Source organism: Podarcis vaucheri, assembly GCF_965113315.1.
Source record: "Podarcis vaucheri genome assembly, chromosome: 13".
Lineage (NCBI taxonomy): Eukaryota > Metazoa > Chordata > Lepidosauria > Squamata > Lacertidae > Podarcis > Podarcis vaucheri.
Window position 1 is genome coordinate 22,747,292 of NC_138751.1, and position 21,572 is coordinate 22,768,863.

General features: G+C 41.3%; 1 protein-coding gene across 1 annotated transcript; it reads right to left on the reverse strand.

Moving 5' to 3' along the window:
* Nucleotides 1-238: 238 nt before the first annotated feature.
* Nucleotides 239-17,664, reverse strand: LOC309517042 (vomeronasal type-2 receptor 26-like). The gene is made up of 7 exons (XM_082196051.1): nucleotides 17,534-17,664; nucleotides 14,656-14,782; nucleotides 7,311-7,602; nucleotides 4,102-4,932; nucleotides 2,792-3,007; nucleotides 2,004-2,130; nucleotides 239-1,185 (listed from the first exon to the last, which is right to left on the reverse strand). The coding sequence occupies exons 2-7, from the start codon at nucleotides 14,685-14,687 to the stop codon at nucleotides 284-286; spliced, it is 2,400 nt and encodes a 799-aa protein (XP_082052177.1). The 5' UTR covers nucleotides 14,688-14,782; nucleotides 17,534-17,664; the 3' UTR covers nucleotides 239-283.
* Nucleotides 17,665-21,572: the final 3,908 nt, after the last annotated feature.

Sequence of the window (21,572 nt, forward strand, 5' to 3'; positions counted from 1 at the left end):
TTCCAATATATATATCTTCGAGTGCTAAAATTCCAAGCTTTGTCTTTCCTCCATTCCAGTCTCCATTAGCCTGAGGTCCTTTTCTTTGAAAGAGATAAGCAAATGGACTTGTAACACTAGAGGTTTCATGTGATTCTAAGCTAAACACCTTGTGATGGACCCAGATAAGATTTAGCCCCACTTAATCATTAACTGCTAAACTCTTCTCTCAGCTCTCTCAGCCAATTTTAACCCCTTGTCTAGTGATCACTCTTCATACATGCATGCTATGCACTCAAATTCTTCAGGTCTTATTTCTTATTAGATGTTCCCTTTCATTCAGCTCAGGCCGGAACACAATAATGTAGCATTTGGGGGCAAAGATGCAACCCAGCAGACCAGCACCAGATGCTAAGATAGAAAAGATCTCCACAGCAACCATGTATTTTCCCTTGGTACTGAGGTAGGTTGGAACAAAAGATACCCAAACACTGCAAAAGACCAACATGCTGAAAGTGATGAACTTCGCTTCATTGAAACTGTCAGGTAACTTCCTGGCAAAGAAAGCTACAGTGAAGCTGACAAGAGCTAGAAAGCCCATGTAGCTCAAGACAGAGTAAAACATAGTCACAGAGCCCTCATTACATTCCAGTACAATTTCTTTAGTGATTGAGTGCATGTCAACATCTGGAAATGGTGGCGAAGATGCCATCCACACAGTACAGATGCCTACTTGAATAAAGGAACAGGAAACCACAATGGCAATAGCCAGTCTCTTCCCCACCCACTTCCTCATCCTGGATCCTGGCTTGGTGGCCATGAAAGCCAAAACCACTGTCATGGTTTTTGCTAGCACACAAGAAACAGCCACTGAGAAGATAATGCCAAAAGCCGTCTGTCGGAGGAGGCATGCCACAATTCCAGGTTTTCCAATGAATAGCAATGCAGAAAGGAAGCAGAGTAGGAGAGAAATTAGAAGCATATAAGTGAGGTCTTTGTTGTTTGCTTTGACAATGGGTGTGTGGTGGTGCTTCAAAAATGTTCCCAGGACCAAAACTGTGAGCACAGAAAAAGTAAAAGCAAAGCAGGCTAAACTGATGCCCAGAGGTTCCTCATAGGACAAAAAGGTTGTTTCCTTGGGAATACACATATCCTGATTATTATTTGGATATTTTTCTTCTGAGCATATATTACACTCGTTCATGTCTGAAAATGAAAATACGTGGTCTTAATCAGAGGAAGTGAACACATATTCTGTAGAAATCATGTCTACCTGAATTATGTTTTAATGGCTATTGTTTAATCTTTAAAGATGTTTGATTATGAAAGTTTTCTGTCTTGTCTGGTGAATCCCTATTAAGTGGTGTTTGCAGTTTTAACTAACATTGTGTGTTAGAATAATCTGTAAGCAAAATAAGGCTAGGAGTTAAGGCTAAACTGATGCCCAGATTTTCCTCATAGGACAAAAATCTTATTTTCTTTGGAATACACATATTGTGATTATTTTGTTAGCCTTCTTCTGGGCATTTTTTACAGTCATTCATGTCTGGGGGGGTCTGATTTTGGAAACAAAACAACAATAAACATATTGAACAGAAATCCTGTAATTTAATGGCTTTAAAAAACATGGTCTGATATTCATATTATAATATATGTTGTATCCCTTTCAGACAACTGCAGTGCCTGGAAACCAGCAGTCAGATTGTCCATCCATAGCAGTAACCAATGAAGGAAGGACTGCTGGGAGGAGCACGCAATGGTGCATTTGCAGCAGCACAACTGGATGCCTTCAGCTGCCCCAGCTGCAACAAAACATGTCTCTTCCATATTGGTCGCTACAGTCACAGCAGGCACTGTAACCTTCCAACAGTTTGACTCCACTCCCAAAGGCACCCTCTGCTATTGTCTCCCAAGACAGAGAAATGTTTGTATCACATTTCGAACATGCAAGAAAATTAATTCTGATATCACTCACTCCTCTGACTTTCAGCCTTTGCTCTGTATGGTATATGTATAATTCTTACCCTCCTGGACTGAAATCTCTCCTTCTGAGCATGGGATACAATCATAGCAGCAAAATGGCCTTCCCTCTTTCACTTTCTTCCTAGAGCCAGGATGGCATTGCTCAGTACATAAAGAAACAGGCTGAGACTAATCCACAAGTGAGATAAAATTGAGAATAATGAGATTAGAATATTTGGGGAAATTTTTCTTATTTTCCTAAGTAACGCCTCCATCCAGTAAGGTATGATCAATGCTACGAGCAAGTGTTCATTCCCTATATTTGCACAACTGCGGTACCACAGACTTTTAAGAAACCATCTACTTGAATGAATGGAGCTTGGTTGAATGTTAAATGACATTGATTGTGATTTCATGTATACTTAAACTAGTGTCAATATAATTAATTGTACTTCCTACCTTGGGTTACAGACACTTCAGGTTACAGATGCTTCAGGTTACAGACTCCGCTAACCCAGAAATAGTACCTCGGGTTAAGATCTTTGCTTCAGGATGAGAACAGAAATCGTGCTCTGGCGGCACTGCGGCAGCGGGAGGCCCTATTAGCTAAAGTGGTACCTCAGGTTAAGAACAGTTTCAGGTTAAGAAAGGACCTCCAGAATGAATTAGGTTCTTAACCTGAGGTACCACTGTATAGACAAGAATACAGCAACCAAAAGAATCCTATTTTTTCAATCCATTTATTGTGCTTCTTACTATTTTTTTATGTTGTATTTATTGGACATCCTCATTGTCTAATGAAATTGATTTCTGACATCAAGACAGATAGACAGTGACCACTGAGGCTTACCTGGTTAAAATGGTTGGGCCATGTTATGGCATCCCCATTGATGGTCAACCATTGGTTGGGATCAACATTCCCAACCTTCACTCTATGAAATGATTGGTTTGGGGAAACAATCCAGTTGATCACATCAAATCCAGCTTTTAACATCCCATTCTGGTCAAAGGAAATCTTGTCTCCACCACTGTTGTTAAAGGAGACACTTCTGAGAAAGTGATGGAGCTCAATAAGAAAGGAAAAGGCAAAAGTTAAGAAAAGTCTGCAGTTGGATCTTCTGTATTAAGGTCTGATATTGTTTATGGTGTTGTATTCATTACAGATGTGCTGTGTGATTCAGGGACAGGAGAAATTATTAGCTGCAATTCCTAGAGATTTCAAAGTGATTTCCAAAATTCAATATACAAACAAAATATTTTCATACCAGTACAAAGGCTGATAAAATATTTTTATTCACTTTCATATAGAAAGTTCTTGGACCATAAAGGAAAAGCAGAGGTGGTAGTTAAAATACCCCTCATTTGTGTTTCGTTGGCAGTAGTAGCTCACCCCCATTTGCCAGTGACACACCTACTGGGAAGCTAGCATTCTGGCTCCCCACATCTCTCAGGTGCTGCCCTCCACTCCACCACCACCCAAACTCAACGTGCTTGTACTTTGGGTTTACACAGTGTGAAAAAGCCTACTTCTTACACCATGTAATGTGGTTTTTGTTTGTTTTGTTTTTTAGAAAAGTGATTTCATAGGCATGCATGCTCATGTATATCCACTCCCAGAAAGGCTGTCCTTGGGATCATAAATTAGTCAGATGCATTAAAGTCTTAATCAGATGGCAACCATAATGCACAATATAGAATAGAACTAGCCAATGTGGAACTCAACAGATGTCTTTTTATTAGAAAAGATATCAGCCCTAAACAGCATGGACAATAGTCTGGGTTGATGGGAACTGTAGTTTAACAATATCTGGAGGACACTGTCCATTGGCTGGACCTGGCTGATTAAAAGGATCAAACAGTCAGATGGAGACCACTCAAGAAGATAAGGAAGGATAAGAAGAAGAGTTCCTAAAGCGATAACTGCATACCATTTCAATAACCTAAAGAACGCTTAAAGAGAGCCTACATAAATCAGGAACATAATAACATACTGTTAATGTGCTCAAAATGAGAGAAGGCTGGTGGTCTGGGATGGGAAATGAAGGGGAGTTGAAAATATGAGGATGGTCAGAGTTTGGGGAGACAGTTTTATTACATATATTTGGGTCTATTGTAGCAGAGTTGTAGTGCTCTGCCATCTGACAATAATGAGCCTATTACCTGCCACAACTGATACTTCTGTCCTCTTCTGTCCTCCATTGCTTGTAAGGACATATCTTGCAAAGCATAGACTACAGCATATAGAGCATTGTAGATGCTGTAGCTGTGGCCATTCATGCCCATCTCAAAGAATGGTGCTGAAAGGCTCTCCAGTTTCTCCTCCCCGGTGCATATATTCCCCTCCACATCTACCACATTAGTGTTTGGGAATACACAGCCAAAGGCTTGTCGCCAGAAGTCCCTGATAAAACCATCTTCTTTTGTTCTGAAGGGATTTCGACTCTTAATAAATTGTTTGAAATTTGGTACATCATTAGAGTGAATTGTGAAGGAGAGGAGACCATGGAATATTTCTGTTTCCCAGTCCCTTTGATAAAATTGTGAAGTGAGTTCCATTTGGGCTGTTGTTATCCACACTATACTTTTGGGTAGCTTTGGTGGATATTCTGCAAAATATGGAATCCATCTTAAAAACACCATGGAATTTGATTCACCATAAAACACAACTACATTGGTTGTACTGCTCATTACTGCATTATGTATTTCTGACCCATCTTCTAGCATTTTGTTCAGTTTAGAGACAGATCTTATCAAAGGGACTCTTTTTATGAAGTTAAAACAGACACCTCTCTGGGAAAACATTGGCAAAACAGTTTGTAACAATCTTTCACCACTATCATTATCTATTACAAGGAACCCAATCCATATCCATCTGAAATGAAGAAGCAAAGAGAGAATCCCTTTGTACTGAAGGGCTTCATGGGGTACCATCTGGTAGAAAGAAAGTCCGAGGTTTCTATCATTCAACAATGGGACAGAGCCATATATGAGCTGGGGGAGAGGAAAAAAGATAGTAAAAATAGAATGTATGTTGCATCTTAAATGTTTCCAAACAATTAAGGTAGGTTAGAATCTAGTGTTGTTCCCCTTTTGGAATCTAGTACTGTTCCCTTTTTCTGTCAGCAAAACAGGGAATCAGTTTTGGCTATTTCCCTCCTCCCTCCCCCAAGCAACCACCACTCCTTAAATCTTTTTTGAGAGCATTGGTAATGTTCCAGAGAAGGAATCTGTGGTGTGTGGGGGCTACAGGGGGCAAGAGGAATAGCAAAAAATGGACCCTCTACATGTTCCACTGATGTATGCTTTTTGTTAATACAGGGTGGTACAATTGGAACCCCTATAATCACATTAGCAAGCTTTGCAAGTAAAACGTAGGAGGACTTTTATTATTCTCATTCTCCAGATAGGGAGTGGTGACTGAAAGTGAATAGATTGACTTAAGGACATTGATTGTACTAGGTACTTCATGTAAAGTGATGCCTTGGTTGTCAAACTTAATCCATTCCAGGAGTCTGTTCGATTCCTGGAGCTGTTCAAAAACCAAGGCGTGGCTTCTGATTGGCTGCAAGAGCTTCCTGTGCTCAATCGGAAGCCACATCGGATGTTCGGCTTTCAAAAAATGTTTGCAAGCCGGAACACTTACTTCCTGGTTTGCGGCGTTTGGGAACCAATTTGTTCGGGAGCCAAGCCGTTCGAAAGCCAAGGTACCACTGTACTGTTATTATTTTTCATTCTTCAATTGCTAAATCACATCTTTCTGAGAGCAAGGTTTTCAAAATATTTTGCAGTAATGAGTTTGTATTTGGGAGCTAACTTCTGTCAAAGGTTTTGTACAGTCTACATGAGAAATCATAACTCCAGCTATATTGGAATTTAAGTAGCTGCCTCATACCAACTCAGACCATCTGCCCAGCTATCTCCAGGACAGCAGTGGCTTTGCAGAATTTCAGACAGTCCTACTAGGAAATGCTGGGGATTGAACTTGGAGTCTTCTTCATGCAAAGTGGATGCTCTACCACTCACCGACAGCAATTCTCTTGCAAAAAAAAAAAAATATTTTCATAGAAGAGTTTGTAAAAAATAATCATAATCAGGACAGTGAAGGTTCTTGATGTTTTACTATAATTCCTATATTCTGTATTTCTACATAACATGCTATAGGTGCACAAAAGAATTATCCCAGGTTTCAGGAGAGGCCAATCTTCCTCTTGCCCATATCTGGGTGTACACATGCAATACCCCCTTTATCCCATTTAAACTTTCCCTGTTGCTTGGATATCAGTTACCAAAGTTCAGAGCACTATAGCTTTGCTTCAAATTTTATTCAGCATTCACTTGGCAGTGTGGGGTCCCTTTTTATATAGGCTATTTTTATATAGTTCTAAACTGTATTTAGAACTGTATTCTAAACTGTATTAGAGGGACGCGGGTGGCGCTGTGGGCTAAAGCCTCAACGCCTAGGGCTTGCCGATCGAAAGGTCGGCGGTTCGAATCCCCGCGGCGGGGTGCGCTCCCGCTGTTCGGTCCCAGCGCCTGCCCACCTAGCAGTTCGAAAGCACCCCCGGGTGCAAGTAGATAAATAGGTACCGCTTACCAGCGGGAAGGTAAACGGCGTTCCGTGTGCGGCTCTGGCTCGCCAGAGCAGCGATGTCACGCTGGCCACGTGACCCGGAAGTGTCCCCGGACAGCGCTGGCCCCCGGCCAATAAATGTGAGATGGGCGCACAAACCCCACAGTCTGTCAAGACTGGCCCGTTCGGGCAGGGGTACCTTTACCTTTACCTTTAAACTGTATTTACACTTTTTCTGAATTATGAATGAATCATAAAGTGTATTTTCTTTTGTTTTTTCATCTCATCAGTTAACTCATCTTTAATTAAATATAATCCTACCAATAAAACAAAAGAAGCAGCAGTACTCAGAACATTAAAAAAATGATATGAACAACAGCAGATTAGAATCTCATTTTTCCAGTTTGGAAGTGTGATTTCTAAAAATATGAAGCTTGATTCATTGCTTTCAAGGTGCCCAGTACAGTGGTACCTTGGTCTACAACCATAATCTGTTCTGGAGGTCCATTTGTAAACCAAAACAGGCTGTAACCCCAGGCGCGCTTTTGCCAATGGGGCCTCTCAAAAAAATTTGTTCATAATCCCCCCCCCCAAAAGGTTGTAATCCAAAAAAAGTTTGCAAACTGGGACACGCACTTCCGGGTTTGACATGTTTGTAATCCAAAATGTATGCAAACCAGACTGTTTGCAAACCAAGGTAATGTCTTGGCACAATAGAATAGGAAAAATGGTGGGACTAAGAATATGAGTGTTAAATTCCCAACACACACACACACACAAGCAGGCAGAGCTGTCCTACCTGTGGAATTTTATAGTTATTCAAGAGAGTTCCCACATTAATGGAAATTTGGACATGCAGTCCCCCAACAACTGCTATTAGATTTTTCTGGCTGTCACATAGGTAGTTAGGGATGACTCTTTCCAATGATGATAGAAGTCGCATTGTGGCATCATAAGTCTTCCTTGCATTGTTATAGCTGTCATAGATATGGAAGCCCAATGTGAGATTGGGTAAAATCTGAGGGTTTTCATTGATCTCTTTTACCGCAAATGCCAAAGCCAGGATATGCTGGTAATGCTTACTGACTGTGCTGGAATAAGAGTGAGATTCTGTATCAGAATGCTATTCCAAACTTAGTTTAGTTATTGCTGCTGTGTTCTGGATCTCCTTTATCAATAATTAACCATTACAGTATTTATATACAATGTTCAGTGGCGTAGCGTGGGGGGTGCCAGGGGGGCCGCCCGCACCGGGCGCAACATGGGCGGGGGGCGCGCTCGCACTAGCAGCTCTCTGCCCCTACTAAAATCCACGGGTTAGGGAGCCCGCGCTCGCTCGGCTTGGCGAGGAGGTCGCGGAAGGGGGAGAGCGAAGCCTTCTGCCGCGGGCAAAAAAAGGAGAGGAAGCCGGGCGGGCGGGCGGGCTGGCGGGGGTCTGGCTGCGCCTGCTGCTGCCGTTGCTGCCGGGCTTTGACAGCTTGGCGAAGCGGAGGGAGAGGAGCTTTATGGTAATTGCGGCTCTCTCTCCACTGGCCGCCTGGGTAGTGAGCCGAGCGGAGCAGGGAGTCTGGCGAGGGGGCGGGAAGAGACTTTTCCACCTCGCCTGGTCAAAAAGGAGAGCGGAGTCTCTTCAGGGCGCCCTCAGGCAGGGCAGGGCAGGGCAAGGCAAGCAGAGCGAGGAGGAGAGAGAGGGGAAGGGGGGGGAAGCAGCCAGGAAACGCTGCGGTGTGGAGGAGGAATCAATTAAGGAGAGAAAGCGAAAAGCCTTGGAGAAAGGGAAAAAAGGAAAGAAAAGAGGCAGCTCCAGGAGAGCGCGGGGGAAAGAGAAGCCTCGCTGCTGCTGCTTGGGAGAGTAAATTACTGTACTTGCCTTGCCCCGGGTTAGGGGGCGCAAATTAATTGCCTTGCCCCAGGTTAGGGGGCGCAAATTACTTGCCTTGCCCCGGGTGCTGATAACCCACGCTACGCCGCTGATAATGTTTCTATGTTGGCTTACATAAATATAAATGCTGAAGTATAGGAGTGGTAACATTTAGAAGATCACACACTCTATAATATTTCATCATTAGCTTTTTCTTTTTTTGAAAATACAAAATAAAACTAAAAGCATAGCCGAATAGAGGCAAGGGGTGAATATTCACCATGGGCTTAAGAAATCTCTGATAAACATGCTGGTGAACATAATGCTTTCTTTTCCCTTGAAATTTTATTTACTGGCTTTTCTTTGCAGGGTTGTTCTTTATAGGGTTTCAAGATGCCCACATTGAGCCACCTGAGCTTGAGCTGCCTGAACAGTTTAAATCTGAAACGTGGACATACTGGGGGCATGGCGGCATGGGACCACAGAGGGAGGGCATTAAACTGGATCATAAGCATGTTCTGCTTAGTCGCATTGCCTGGCAACCTGGCATAGAATACCATTTTTAAATTCTTTGTTTTCCCTCTCCCAGGCTTAGGCAGGGCATCAGCAGCTGCTTTTCTGCTGCATTAGGTTTGGATCTGGTGTAACTTTATGCTGCTTTAATTTATACCAGTTTGCTTTACACCAGCTTCTTGCACATAGGATTGCTCCATTAGTTTTGTATTAGCATGCAAGTCTCCTTAATAGGGACAAAAGAAGTTTTAAATAAATAACCAATAGAGTAAAAAGGACTAAATAAGCCTTAAGCAAACTTTTTGAGAAGTCCAATTTTGTTAAGGAAGAAAATTTATTAAAAGAAGGAAAGCCAGCCAACTGAGGTAAGAGTGGAGATGAACAGGAAGACACAAGTAGAGAGGAGAGTAACTATGGAGGGAAATGTGCCTTAGCTATCAATGGCAAATACAGATGTACAGTTGACCCTCCCTCTGGGGGTCCGTTTGCACCCCGAAAATTATGTAAATAGAGGTGCACTCTGTGCACATGCGCAGCGTGATTGAGCGCTTCTGCGCACACGGTGGAACCCAGAAGCATACACTTCCAGGTTTGCCGCAGCTGTAACCTGAAGATTACATATCCAAAGGGATATGTAAACAGAGGTATGACTGTATATGCACACACCAACACACATACCCATATATTGTAATACATCTGTAGGTTTATATAATATGCCCACCCACTAACTCGGGGGTAGCCAGTGTGCTGCCCTCCTCCAAATGCTTTTTGTACCACAACTCCCTAATACCTGCCTATTGAACATCCTGGCTGGGGCTGATAAGAACTTCTAGTTCAGTTCAACAACATCTCATGAGCACAATATTGCCTACTGCTGCAGGAAGTGCAGTGATGTTTTCCCTACAGCCCAAGCCAAGCAGGCAGATTTCTAAGGCTGCAGCAATAGCACCCATTCACCCTGTGACAATAGTTTGTTAAATAAAATAAGTGAATAAAACACATAGGAGGAAAAGTAAACAGTCAGGCCATACACAAATTGTTCTCCCAGTTTTTGCCGGGGTTCTTCCATGAAGTGTATTTCACTGATGATGAATCCAGCGTGATAAGCAACCCCACCAATGATGACATCTCCTGGATGGTGAAATGTGTGAAGAGGAGGCTGTGGATAATAGATATTACATTGAACAATATGTGCCTTGCATGTCATGCAAGGAAACAGGACCAGCAAGAAAATGATTAAAATCGCCATCCTCGGTACAAGTCCAAATCTTCCCTCTCTGTATAAAAACCTATATTTTCTTCTACAGTAGAAGCATTAAACCTCTGCCATTAAAACTGCCCACGTTGAACATTTTGCATTTCCCTGAGAGGTCTGAAGCCTGGAATAAAGATCACCACTGTAGGCTTTTGCCTGTTCCCAGTCCCTCTCTTTATCTCTGAATTGTACTGGGATATTTAGGATGACCTTCACAGTCTTTGTTCTTTGTTTTCCTAGTGGCAACTGAAACTCCACAGGGGTTTGGTTGAACATAGTAACTAATTACTGTCCTTCTGACTAGGTAATTGTGTAGTTAATTACTACATCAAAGGCAATTCTTAAGCGAAGGATTTGGAGTCCTTTTGGAATTAAGAAACATTTGCAGCACTTTTCTTCTTAGAAAAACATGTGCCGGTAGCTCATAACCCATGAGTACCCCCAGAAAAAAAGGAATGGTTGTTTGTTATATTCTAAAGAAAGGTTTTCTCTCACACTTTAGCTACATATTAACATTCTCTGGAAAGTATAGAGGTTTGTTTTTAACAACGTGACAAGCATTACAAACCACCATCAAAAGTTTGGAGACAACATGATTCAGGACACTTTGAGAGTGAGATTGTTTTCAGCTGACTTCTTAACATTCAAAAAGCACCTTGCTGGGGGTGGGGCAGGTGGCAGCAGCAAAAATTGCTGAAAAGCAAAAAAAGACAGTACAATGGAGGGATGGGATACAGACACAATCTTTCCCCCTTACAAATCTTAATTCAGTTTGCCAAATTAAAATTTCATATTAGAAGAATGTGGAAGTCTGTTGGAAAATCTACATAGAGCAACTATAGAATTAAAAACTAAAAAGTATGATGAAGAGATGCAAATTCTTCAGGCCCTATTTCTTATTAGATGTTCCTTGTTGTTCAACTCAGGTCGCAACAAAATAATGTAGCATTTGGGAGCAAAGATGCAAGCCAGAAGACCAGCACCAGAGGCTAAGATAGAGAAGATCTCCACAGCTACCATGTGTTTTCCCTTTGTGCTGAGGTAGGTTGGAACAAAAGATACCCAGACACTGCAAAAGACCAGCATACTGAAAGTGATGAATTTTGCTTCATTGAAACTGTCAGGTAACTTCCTGGCAAAGAAAGCTACAGTGAAGCTGACAAGAGCTAGAAAGCCCATGTAGCTCAAGACAGAGTAAAACATAGTCACAGAGCCCTCATTACATTCCAGTACAATTTCTTTAGTGATTGAGTGCATGTCAACATCTGGAAATGGTGGCGAAGATGCCATCCACACAGTACAGATGCCTACTTGAATAAGAAAACAGGAAATAACAACGGAATTGGTCAGTCTCTTTCCCACCCACATCCTCATCCTGGATCCTGGTTTAGTAGCCATGAAAGCCAGAACCACTGTGATGGTTTTTGCCAACACACAGGAAACAGCTACTGAGAAGATGATGCCAAAAGCAGTTTGTCGAAGGAGACAGGTCGTCTTGTCACGTCGGCCAATAAATAGCAATGCACAAAGAAAGCAGAGTAGGAGTGAGATGAGGAGAGTGTAGGTGAGGTCTCGGTTGTTGGCTTTGACAAGGGCTGTGTTGTGGTGCTTCATAAATGTTCCCAGAACCAGAGCAGTGATCAAAGAAAATGAAAGAGCAAAGCAAGCTAAGCTAATGCCCAAAGGTTCTTCATAAGACAAGAAGCTTATATCCTTGGGAATACACATGTCCTGGTTCTTGTTTGGATATTCTTCATCTGAACATTTATTACAGTCATTCATGTCTATAAAAGAAAACATGTAGCCTTAGTCTCAGCAACATGCTGAAATTGCTCTTTCCTGACAGATAAGATTCTATGTTCATATGCTATAGCAATGTCAGTGTTTTTGTAGCTCTAAAGCTATGCTGAGCATCTCTTGACACTTCATACCACATTGTGACATTTATTTCAGTTAATACCTGGTCACAATATGATCTAATCTTAGGTCATGACCATAAAATATGTAAGAACCATATATTTGGTAATTGATACATTTTGATTGGTTCTTGTATTCTGTTTATTTTCCCCTTCTTCCTTCATTAATTAATTTTTGAGCATTTACGGTTTCCAGCCACACCAACAAGTCAATGGTGGTTGTTCTTCATAGCCCTCTAGGGGTTACAAAAAAGTTCAGGCATGGGAAAGAGAGGAGATGAGGTGGGGGAGGGAGAAGTAAATTAAATATATATACGGTAAATACACAGACAAACAGACATGTAGAAAATAAAATGATGAAAACGATGTGGTCCTGGATGATCACAGAGTGATCTCCTTATTTCATTTTTTTTTTTTATAAAATTTTTATTGGGTTTTCACATTTTATATAGACAAAAACAAAAACACAAAAAACAAATAAACACATAACCAAAGAAAAAAAAAAAGCCACAACAAACATATATACTTTCCCGAAAATATTATTTCCTAACCCTGGTCATTGACTTCCCCCTACCCCCTCCCTTGCATCCCCATTTCCAAATTTATGTCAGCAAATTGGCATTTCCCTGTCTTAATATTAGTCCTTTTATAAAAACAAACAAAATTAATTTTTTCTAAGTTGGACCTCAATTCCCTTCCATCGATTTCCCATTTTGTCTTGAATAATGATCTTTTTAACCAAATCCCATAATCATGAGTGTTGTTAGAACTTAATTTTTCCCTCCCTCCCATCCCCGGTTTGCGTCCCTTCCCAAAGCATGTCCAAAATAACAGTTCCTAGCCCGGGTTCCTCACGTCCGAGGCCCTCCAGTCTCTTTCAGTCCCTCTCCGCCGGTCTTGTTGGTAATCCTTTATGCCAGTCGTCACATCTCGAAAGAGTTCTTTCACCGTCAATCCAAAGTCTCTTCCCATATTTGCAAACAGCTGCTGAAGAGTTTCCACAAGGCATGAATCTTGAAGGTAATCAAAGTCAGAGTCTATGTGGAGGCCCCAATTATATTTCTTTATTTTAAATTCCTTAATTTCATAAACTCCCAGGGCCTCCACTTTCGTCTTCTGCATCTTTCGTGGATTTATAGTAGATTTGCTCCAATAGTCTCCTTGTTTGTATTCCACAGACGTCAGCTTCTGCTCAGTATTTTCCCACATCACTTCTTCTCTTTCTTGTTTTGTCTTCTCCTCTTCTTTTATTATCATTTCTGGTTCAGCTGTGGATTCTTTCTCATTGAGGTCCTCGTTACATTCAGCAGGACTACTTGTTTCGGAAGTCAAGGTCATCAATTGTTCACTCATAGCGGTAGTCTGCTCTTGTAAGATTCCGACCAAATAGAACATCCTTTCGATTTCTCCCAGTATCTTTCCATCCACAGCCATTGTAGTTCCACAGAATTCCCTCTAGAGGGAATCTGGTTACTTAGTATTCTTTTCCCCAACAGTCCTTTGTCTTGTTATTGTTTCTTTATTTCCAACAATTTTAGATCAATTGTAACTCTTTTTAATCCAGAGGTAACTTAGGTAGCAATTTTCCACCATTAACAGTCCGTTTGACAGCTTTGACAGCTGTCAAACTCTGCACTTCTTAAACCAGCTCCAAAGCAGGACGCTCCCGGGCCCGGGAGGGGGGGTTGTTTACAACAGAACACAAAACATCCAACACTCCTCTCTCCTGCTCAAAATTTCCAAATCTTGGAAGTTACTGTCTTTTTTTAAAACTCACCCTTTACAGGGTAGGCACTCCAGCTTAGTTCTTTTTTCGTTGCTCTAGATCGTCTGCAAGGTGGGGGGTGCGGACTTCCTTTTAGCACATCCCCCGCTCGTCTCAAATTCTATGGATAAATTTCTTAAAAGCCAAGTCCAAATTACTCACGGGTTGGTTTTTCAGCCGAATTTCAAGGAAGGAAGTCAGCGCTCTCCGGTCATGGCTCGCGGCTTCGCTCAGCAGAGGTAGCGATGGACTCTCAGTGCCGCGCCACCCCCCGTATCCCCTCCGTAGCCTTTAAAAAGGCTCTTCGCGAATCAGGGGGGGCGCTTAAGGCACCCGCCGAGTCTTCAGTCCGCAGGCACCGCGCCTGCGGTTTTAAGGGTCCCCGTGTCGCCGGCACGGCAAAGACCCGTCCCCTGCTGAGCCGATTCCCTCCGGAGCTCGGAGGGAATCCGCCATTCCCAGATCGCGTCAACCCCGGAAGTTCTGATCTCCTTATTTCACATCCATTGAAGGAAGTGAAATTCTTTGAAGGCAGGGCCCCTTAAGCTACATTACAAAAGTTAAGTGTCCATTTCACAAATGCATGAACCAGAATAGCTAAGTTGGGGGGAAGGGGAATCACAAACTTCAATTTAAAAAAGCAAACAAACAGGTAATGTGTTTGAAACCTCAATGTGTAGGTGATACTAAACACTACCTTTGAAAGTTTTCTTCTCTGCTAAGATATCACCAGAACTACCCATTATATAGATACACAGAAGGCACCGTCATTTTTATTGACTGGATCTGTCTTTAATACCCTGATTCAAGTGATCTCATATATCAGATACTTACCCTCCTGATCTGAAATCTTCCCTTCTGGACATGGGATGCAATCATAGCAGCAAAATGGCTTTCCCTCTTTCACTTTCTTCCTAAAACCTGGGTGGCACCTCTCAGTACATAATGAAAGAGGCTGGGACTAATCCATAAAAGAGAGAGCAGAAAAATAATGTTCAGAATTATGAGATTAGAATCCTTTCCTTTGTGTGAACATTTCATTTGTTACTAAAGTCATACCTCTTTTCGAGAGACTCCATCTCTGAATGGAGTCAGAGACAGCTCATCCTATTTTACCACCTGAGGCAAAACAGGAATTGCTGCCTCATGGCCCCTCCACCATGTCCTGGCTCTCACATAAATTGGTGGGAACCAGGGTGCTCCTCAAAGTGTTGCTGATCATTTTCCCTCTGGGAGAGGTCAATTGACAAAATTGTGTGCGGGAATAACCCGAGTCTCTCAGAATTCAGTGGGAGTTGGGGTGCACTTCAAAGTGTTGCTGTTCACTTAGCTTCCCTGTACAGGGGCTTGGAAGATGAGTGGCAATGCTACTCAAATGGCTAACAATTGGGGCCTACCTGGTTAAACCAGTCGTACCATGTAATAGCATTCGCATTGATACTGAACAGTTGGTTGGCATCTACACTCCCAACTTTCACTCTGTGAAATGATTGGTTTGAAGAAACAATCCAGTTGATTATATCAAATCCAGCCACTAACTCCCCATTTTGGTCAAAGGAAATCTTGTCTCCTCCACTGTTGTTAAAGGACACACTTCTGAGAAAGTGATGGATCTAGTTTGAATAAGGAAAAGGCCAGAATTTAGAAGCGGACACAGCTGGGGCTTTCATAACAAAATTGAATGTTGGGTACAACATTCTGAGTGAGAAAATATTCATGATAAATGTGCTAACTCTTTAGAATTCAGAGATAGATTATACAGTTGCAATGCTCTGTCACTTGAGCCTATTACCTGCCCAAACTGTTGATTCTGATACTTCTGGCCTCCTTTGCCTCCCTTTGCTCTGAATCTAAATGAAAACTTGTCATGTAAAGCATGGGCTACAGCATAGACAGCATTGTAGATGCTGTAGCTGTGGCCATTCATTCCCATCTCAAAGAATGGTGCTGGAAGGCTCTCCAGTTTCTCCTCCCCAGTGCAAATATCCCCTTCCACATCTTCCACATCTGGATCTGAGAATACACAACTAAATGTCTGTTGCCAGAAGTCCTTGATAAAACCATCTTCTTTTGTAATGGAAGGATTTCGGCTCTCAAGAAATGGTTTGAAATTGGGGACATAACTGGAATGAATTGTGAAGGACAGGACACCATGGAATATTTCTGTTTCCCAATTCTTTTGGTAACCCAAGGAAGTGAGCTCCATTTCAGCTGTTGATATCCACACTAAGCCCTTTGGTAGGCTTGGTGGAGTTCTCGAATAATAGGGAAGCCATCTCAAAAACACCATGGAATTAGATTCACCATAAAACACAACTACATTGGTTGTACTTTTCATTATTATATTGTGTATCCTTGTCCCATCTTCTAACATTTCATCCAGTTCAGAGCCAGAAGTTAACATAGGGACTCTTATTTTAAAGTCAAAGCAGATACCTCTCTGGTTAAATACTGGCAAAACAGCTTGCAAAAATCTTTCACCATTTTCATTATCCATTACAAGGACCCCAATCCATGTCCACCTGAAATGCAGAAGCAAAGAAAGAATCCCTTTGTACTGAAGGGCTTCATGGGGTACCATCTGGTAGAAAGAAAGTCCTAGGTTTCTATCATTCAACAATGGGACAGAGCCATATATGAGCTGAAGAGATGAAGAAGGCAATAATAATCAGATATATATAGTATATTGAAGGTTTTAAAACATATCCATGTAGGTATATTGAAGGTTTTAAAACATATCCATGTAGGTTGTTCCCTTTTCAGATGAAAGCCATATGTCAACAAGATAGGGAATTTCATTTTGTTGATTCCTGCTCACCTCAAGGGAAAGCACTGCTCCCTAAACCTAGAACAGTTATTTGTGGAGTATGGGGGCTAAAGGGGACAAGAGGATTTTTAAAAAAACAAACCAAAAACAAAACTCAGCTCATCTGTAAGCTCCTTATGCAGCTACACTGGTTTCTAGGTGCCTCCCCCATTTCTTTCTTGTTGAAATCATCTGCATTTGTGCCTTCCGTATTTCACCTTTAAGAAACTCCCATCCATCTTGGGCTCCCTTCTCTCTGAGTATTTCTGACCATGAGATCTCACCTAGTAGTTCTTTAAGCTTTTTTGAAATCAGCATTCTTACAATCCAGAGTGCATGTCCAACTACACATAGCTTTCCCTTGCCGCTAACTGTGTTTCCTCCTAGTTGTGTCTACCTGGATGTCCACATAAATAGTGAATGCTTATCTCCCTTGAACTCTCCTTGTTGCCTTGATATTAGTTACTCAAGTTCTGAGCACTTGATTTTCTTTAAATTACATGCAGAGTTCACCTGGGAAGGTGTGGTTCTTCCATACATTGATGGTTTTTATGTAGTCCTATTTGCACTTAATTTTTTCCGCAATGGTGAATGTACTATGAAGAATATTTTCTTCTACAGTTTAAGCCCTCTTTTAACCTCCTGAATTTAATACAATCAAAACAATAAAACAAAAGAAACAGCAGAACTGGCAGCATCATAAAAACTCTATCAGCAACATCGGACTAAACTTCTTGTTTTTCAAGTTTGGCTCTGAGATGCATGGAAAAAATAAGTTTGTCTCTTTTTTTGCAATGCACACATTAACGTCTTTGAATCATAGAATATGAAATGCAGTATGTCTAAGAATATATGTGTTAACTCCCCATGTTACACCCACTCACCTACAGACAGAGAGATTCCTACCTGTGGAACCTTATAGTTACTCAAGAGAGTTGCCATGTGAATGGAAATTTGGGCATCCAGTCCTCCAACAACTGCTATTAGATTTTTTTGCTTGTCACACAGGTAATTAGGGATAAATCTCTCCAGTGCTGATAGAAGCAGCATTGTGGCATGATAAGTCCTCCTTGCATTGTTATAACTGTCATAGATGTGGAAGCCCAGAGTGAGATTGGGTAAGATCAGAGAGTTTTCATTTATCTCCTTTACTGCAAAAGCCAAAGCCAGGATGTGTTGGTAATGCTTAGAGACTACACTGAAATGAAAGTGAGATTCTGTTTCAGAAAGTTATTCCACACTTAAAAAAAAAAGCAATGTCACGGTCTTCTGTACCTACTTTTTTCAAAAAGCAAGTATTACAGCATTTATAAGGTATATATATTTAGATAAACAACACCAGTGTTTACATTGAAATTTCAACAATGGACAATTAGCATATTTTGACCAATAGATGTATCATGGTGTACAGTATGCAAAGAGACTGGATAAAAGCACACAAAAAACTTTTCAACATGTCAATGAGCACCATTACTATTTGAATACTCAGAAATTATACATTTTAAATTAGGAGGGTGGTGAGGATAATGACAACTTATCAAGAGTTATCATGGTTTGAAAATATTTTGTTTAATAACCCAAAGAAAGCAGTTTAAAAAATATACCGCCAGGCATTGCATTAGCAAAATTAGCCTATCATATTTGGAAAAATAAGCAGCAAATTTACTAAAAGAAAATCCTAGGAATGATGTTTATGGGGGAAGCTCAGTAACTTTATTGTAGCTTCTCTACTGCAGGAAAATTGTTTAAAGGTGATAGATATGGTAACAACCCCAAATATGATGAGTGAGATTTTATCTATTGTACATGAATCTGTAAATCTGTTAATGGCTTTTGGAATCTAAGATAGCAAGTTATTAATGTTATCTTAGCAGAAAGACTGAGGCTAGAACCTACAATATTTTTATTCAGAATTGTAAAAGGAATACTGTTTAAAAGGGGGCCACCAGGTGGCGCGTTGGAAGATGGCCGACAATAACATCTCTCTGACCCATACGAGATACTAAGGGGCTGCTATGGGAAGTATGCAGCCTTCCCACCCACCCCTGGATATGGGGGGGCACTGCCCTGCCAGCAGTGTTCACAATGCACCCCCTGATCCGAGAGATGGGGGTGCTGAACACTTGGCACAGGCCCTCGGTGAAGTCAGATCTTCCTGACACCGATTCCAATTAGCGCGTGCTGGTTGCTTCAGCTCAGAATTATAATTGGAAACATATGATTGGAAATGAAGCTGAAAGCACATGCATCAAGTAAAGCTCGACAGATAAGACTGCTGATTAATGGATCTCTGCGACCAGGAGTGACGGATGGATAAGTAAATCTTCTGATGAATCACCACAAGGAGACTGTATGTTTGGAATGAAGGGGGGGGGGGTGGAGGAAAAAACTCTTTTTTTCTTTGCACGATGTGATATTAATAACCCTTCACCCCAGATAGAAACAAGATCATCACGTTTTTATTAATCATAGGCAGGATTTTAAGAACTGTGTGGGATGGAATACAACAGGAGAGAAGAGAGGTGAACAGTGAGAAAGAGGAAAATTTTTATGTCGCAGTTAAAAAATGGCGTCTCGCCAAGACAGGCTTGCCGGAGAAAGAAGGACAGGGGGAGGAGAAGCAGGATCGTTCAAATGAGAAGGAATGTTGGAACGCAAGTTTGACCTGACAGAGCCCCCTGATTCATTTGATTTATTTGGTAAGCCTGAAAAAAATAAAGGACAGACCAGAGATTAATTTTGTTTATGGAAGCGTTGTACAGAGGCTGTCCCTGACCAATATGATTTTTGGAAGAGTACAAAACTCACACAGAATGCCAGTTTTCAACCTGCTTGTGAAAATCATCAGAGATCGCAAAGAAAGGAATATACGATAACAACAAGAAGAGAAAGGAAGTAATAAAGGACTATCCGGATCAAACTGGATAGAACTGTCTAATTAAAGCAGTAAGATAAGTGATGCCTGTTTTGGACTCGTGTGGAGCTTGATGTATGGGTACCCCCAACAAAATTTAAAATTTGGCTGTATAATTTGGAACTAATGTGATATGGATAATGTGATGTGATTGGCCTGTTAATAAAAATTATTATTTTTTTAAAAAAGGAATACTGTTTAAAGATCAGGAGGATATTGCTCTTTATCTAAATGGAATTGGGGTGGGGGTTTTTTGTTATTCTATGCTTTCTTTATTTTTATGCTTTTATATTCTGTGTGTGCAATGACTGTAATTTATTTTATAAAGCTACCTTTTCTCACCAGACCCTCAATCCTTGCCTTAAACACTTTAGCTTTTTCCTACAACTCAACTCAAGACGCCAATGTTTCAAGGCTGTAGTTATCCCAGTGTCTGAAAAAGACAAGAAAAGCAAACAGTTATTAAGACCTTACACAATTGGTTCCATCATCACAGGCAAAGGTTCTTCTTCGAAAGGTAGTAAACTGGTGACGATGCCAGCATGATAAGCCACACCACCGATGATGAGGTCTCCTGACTGATGATATGTGTGAAGTGGAGAGTGTGGATAAACCATACTGCACTGAACAGTGTGAGCCTTGCATACCATGTGAGGAAACAGTGCCAGCAGGAAGAGCACTAAAACTACCATCCTCAATACAGTACAAATCTTTCCTCTGCACATAAAGTCCCCCCGCTTTTATAGCACAATAACTACAGCTTCTGTGGTTAAAACTTCATGATTTGAACATTTTACATTTTCCTGATAAGCCTGAAGCGTGGAATAGCCAAGATCAGAGCTGTGAACCTCCCCCTGTTCCCAGTCCTTCTCCCCAGCTCTGAATTGCATTGGGTATATTTATGACATCCTTCACAGTCTTTGCTCTTTGTTTTGGTAATGGCCATGCAAATTCCACAGAGGTTTGGATGACTATCAGAACTAATTACTGTCCTTTAATTGAGAAGTCAGTTGTTAAATTAAATGTAATTGTTGAGTTAAAATTGGAAAGTCCCTGTGCAAATGAACAAAGTTGTTTGTCTCATACTCTGGAAAGTTCTTTTTTGACACAGATTTTCTCTTTCAGTTAGGAAAGGAAGGGGCAAAAAAGTTTGAAATGAGAAAGATGACAACACTATTTTCAAAACAACCACCACAACCACAACAATGTTTCCTGTTGGCATTAGCTCAGCCTCTCCTACATTGAAGTCATTATTTTCCCCCTCCCCACAATGGCTATTTTGTATTATATGATGTCCCCAATATGGCCATTTTGTGATATACCATGTCAGCCATTTTGTGAATGGTGCCCACAGAACTTTTTAAAAAAAATCCAATGTGTAAAATGGCTTCAAAAAAGTGGTGATGGCTGGAAAGGGAAAAGAAAAAATGTGGGGTCAGTAACCAGGCCCTGTAGCAACTATTAAGAATCATGGTTAAGGAGGGCTCCCATATTTCAAAAAGTAAAAGCCAGGACACCCCAAAATTGTTGAGCTTGCTGAAGATCCAGGACAGACCTCTGCTTCCAGGAAATCCCCCCTGAATGTCATTTCCACCTTTGAAATTCCAGTAATGTCCAGGATTGTGGTCAGATTGCCCTCTGACCTCCCACCAGCACATCCTGGGAAACTTCCAGTGCATCCCACATGATTGCTCCCAGCATTGTCAGCAAAACACTGAGACCTTGGGGTGGGAGGGAGGCTGCACTCACTACAAAGTAACTGGACTGATACTTCTCCTTTGAGTGTCTGGATCTTTACAGTGATTAAAACAAAAACTCAGGAGCCTGCTCTGACAAATTGGCAAGGCATATTGTGGGTAAAGCTGCTCTTATTCATACTGAACCGCTCTTGATACAAGTCCTGTGTAGATATCCGGAGCAACATCTAATCATTTTCTGGGGGAACATTTTTCAGATAATAAAGCCTCTGGATGTGGACACAGTGCTTTGGTAGAGAGGATTTGCCTGTTACCTACATGCTTAAACATTTCC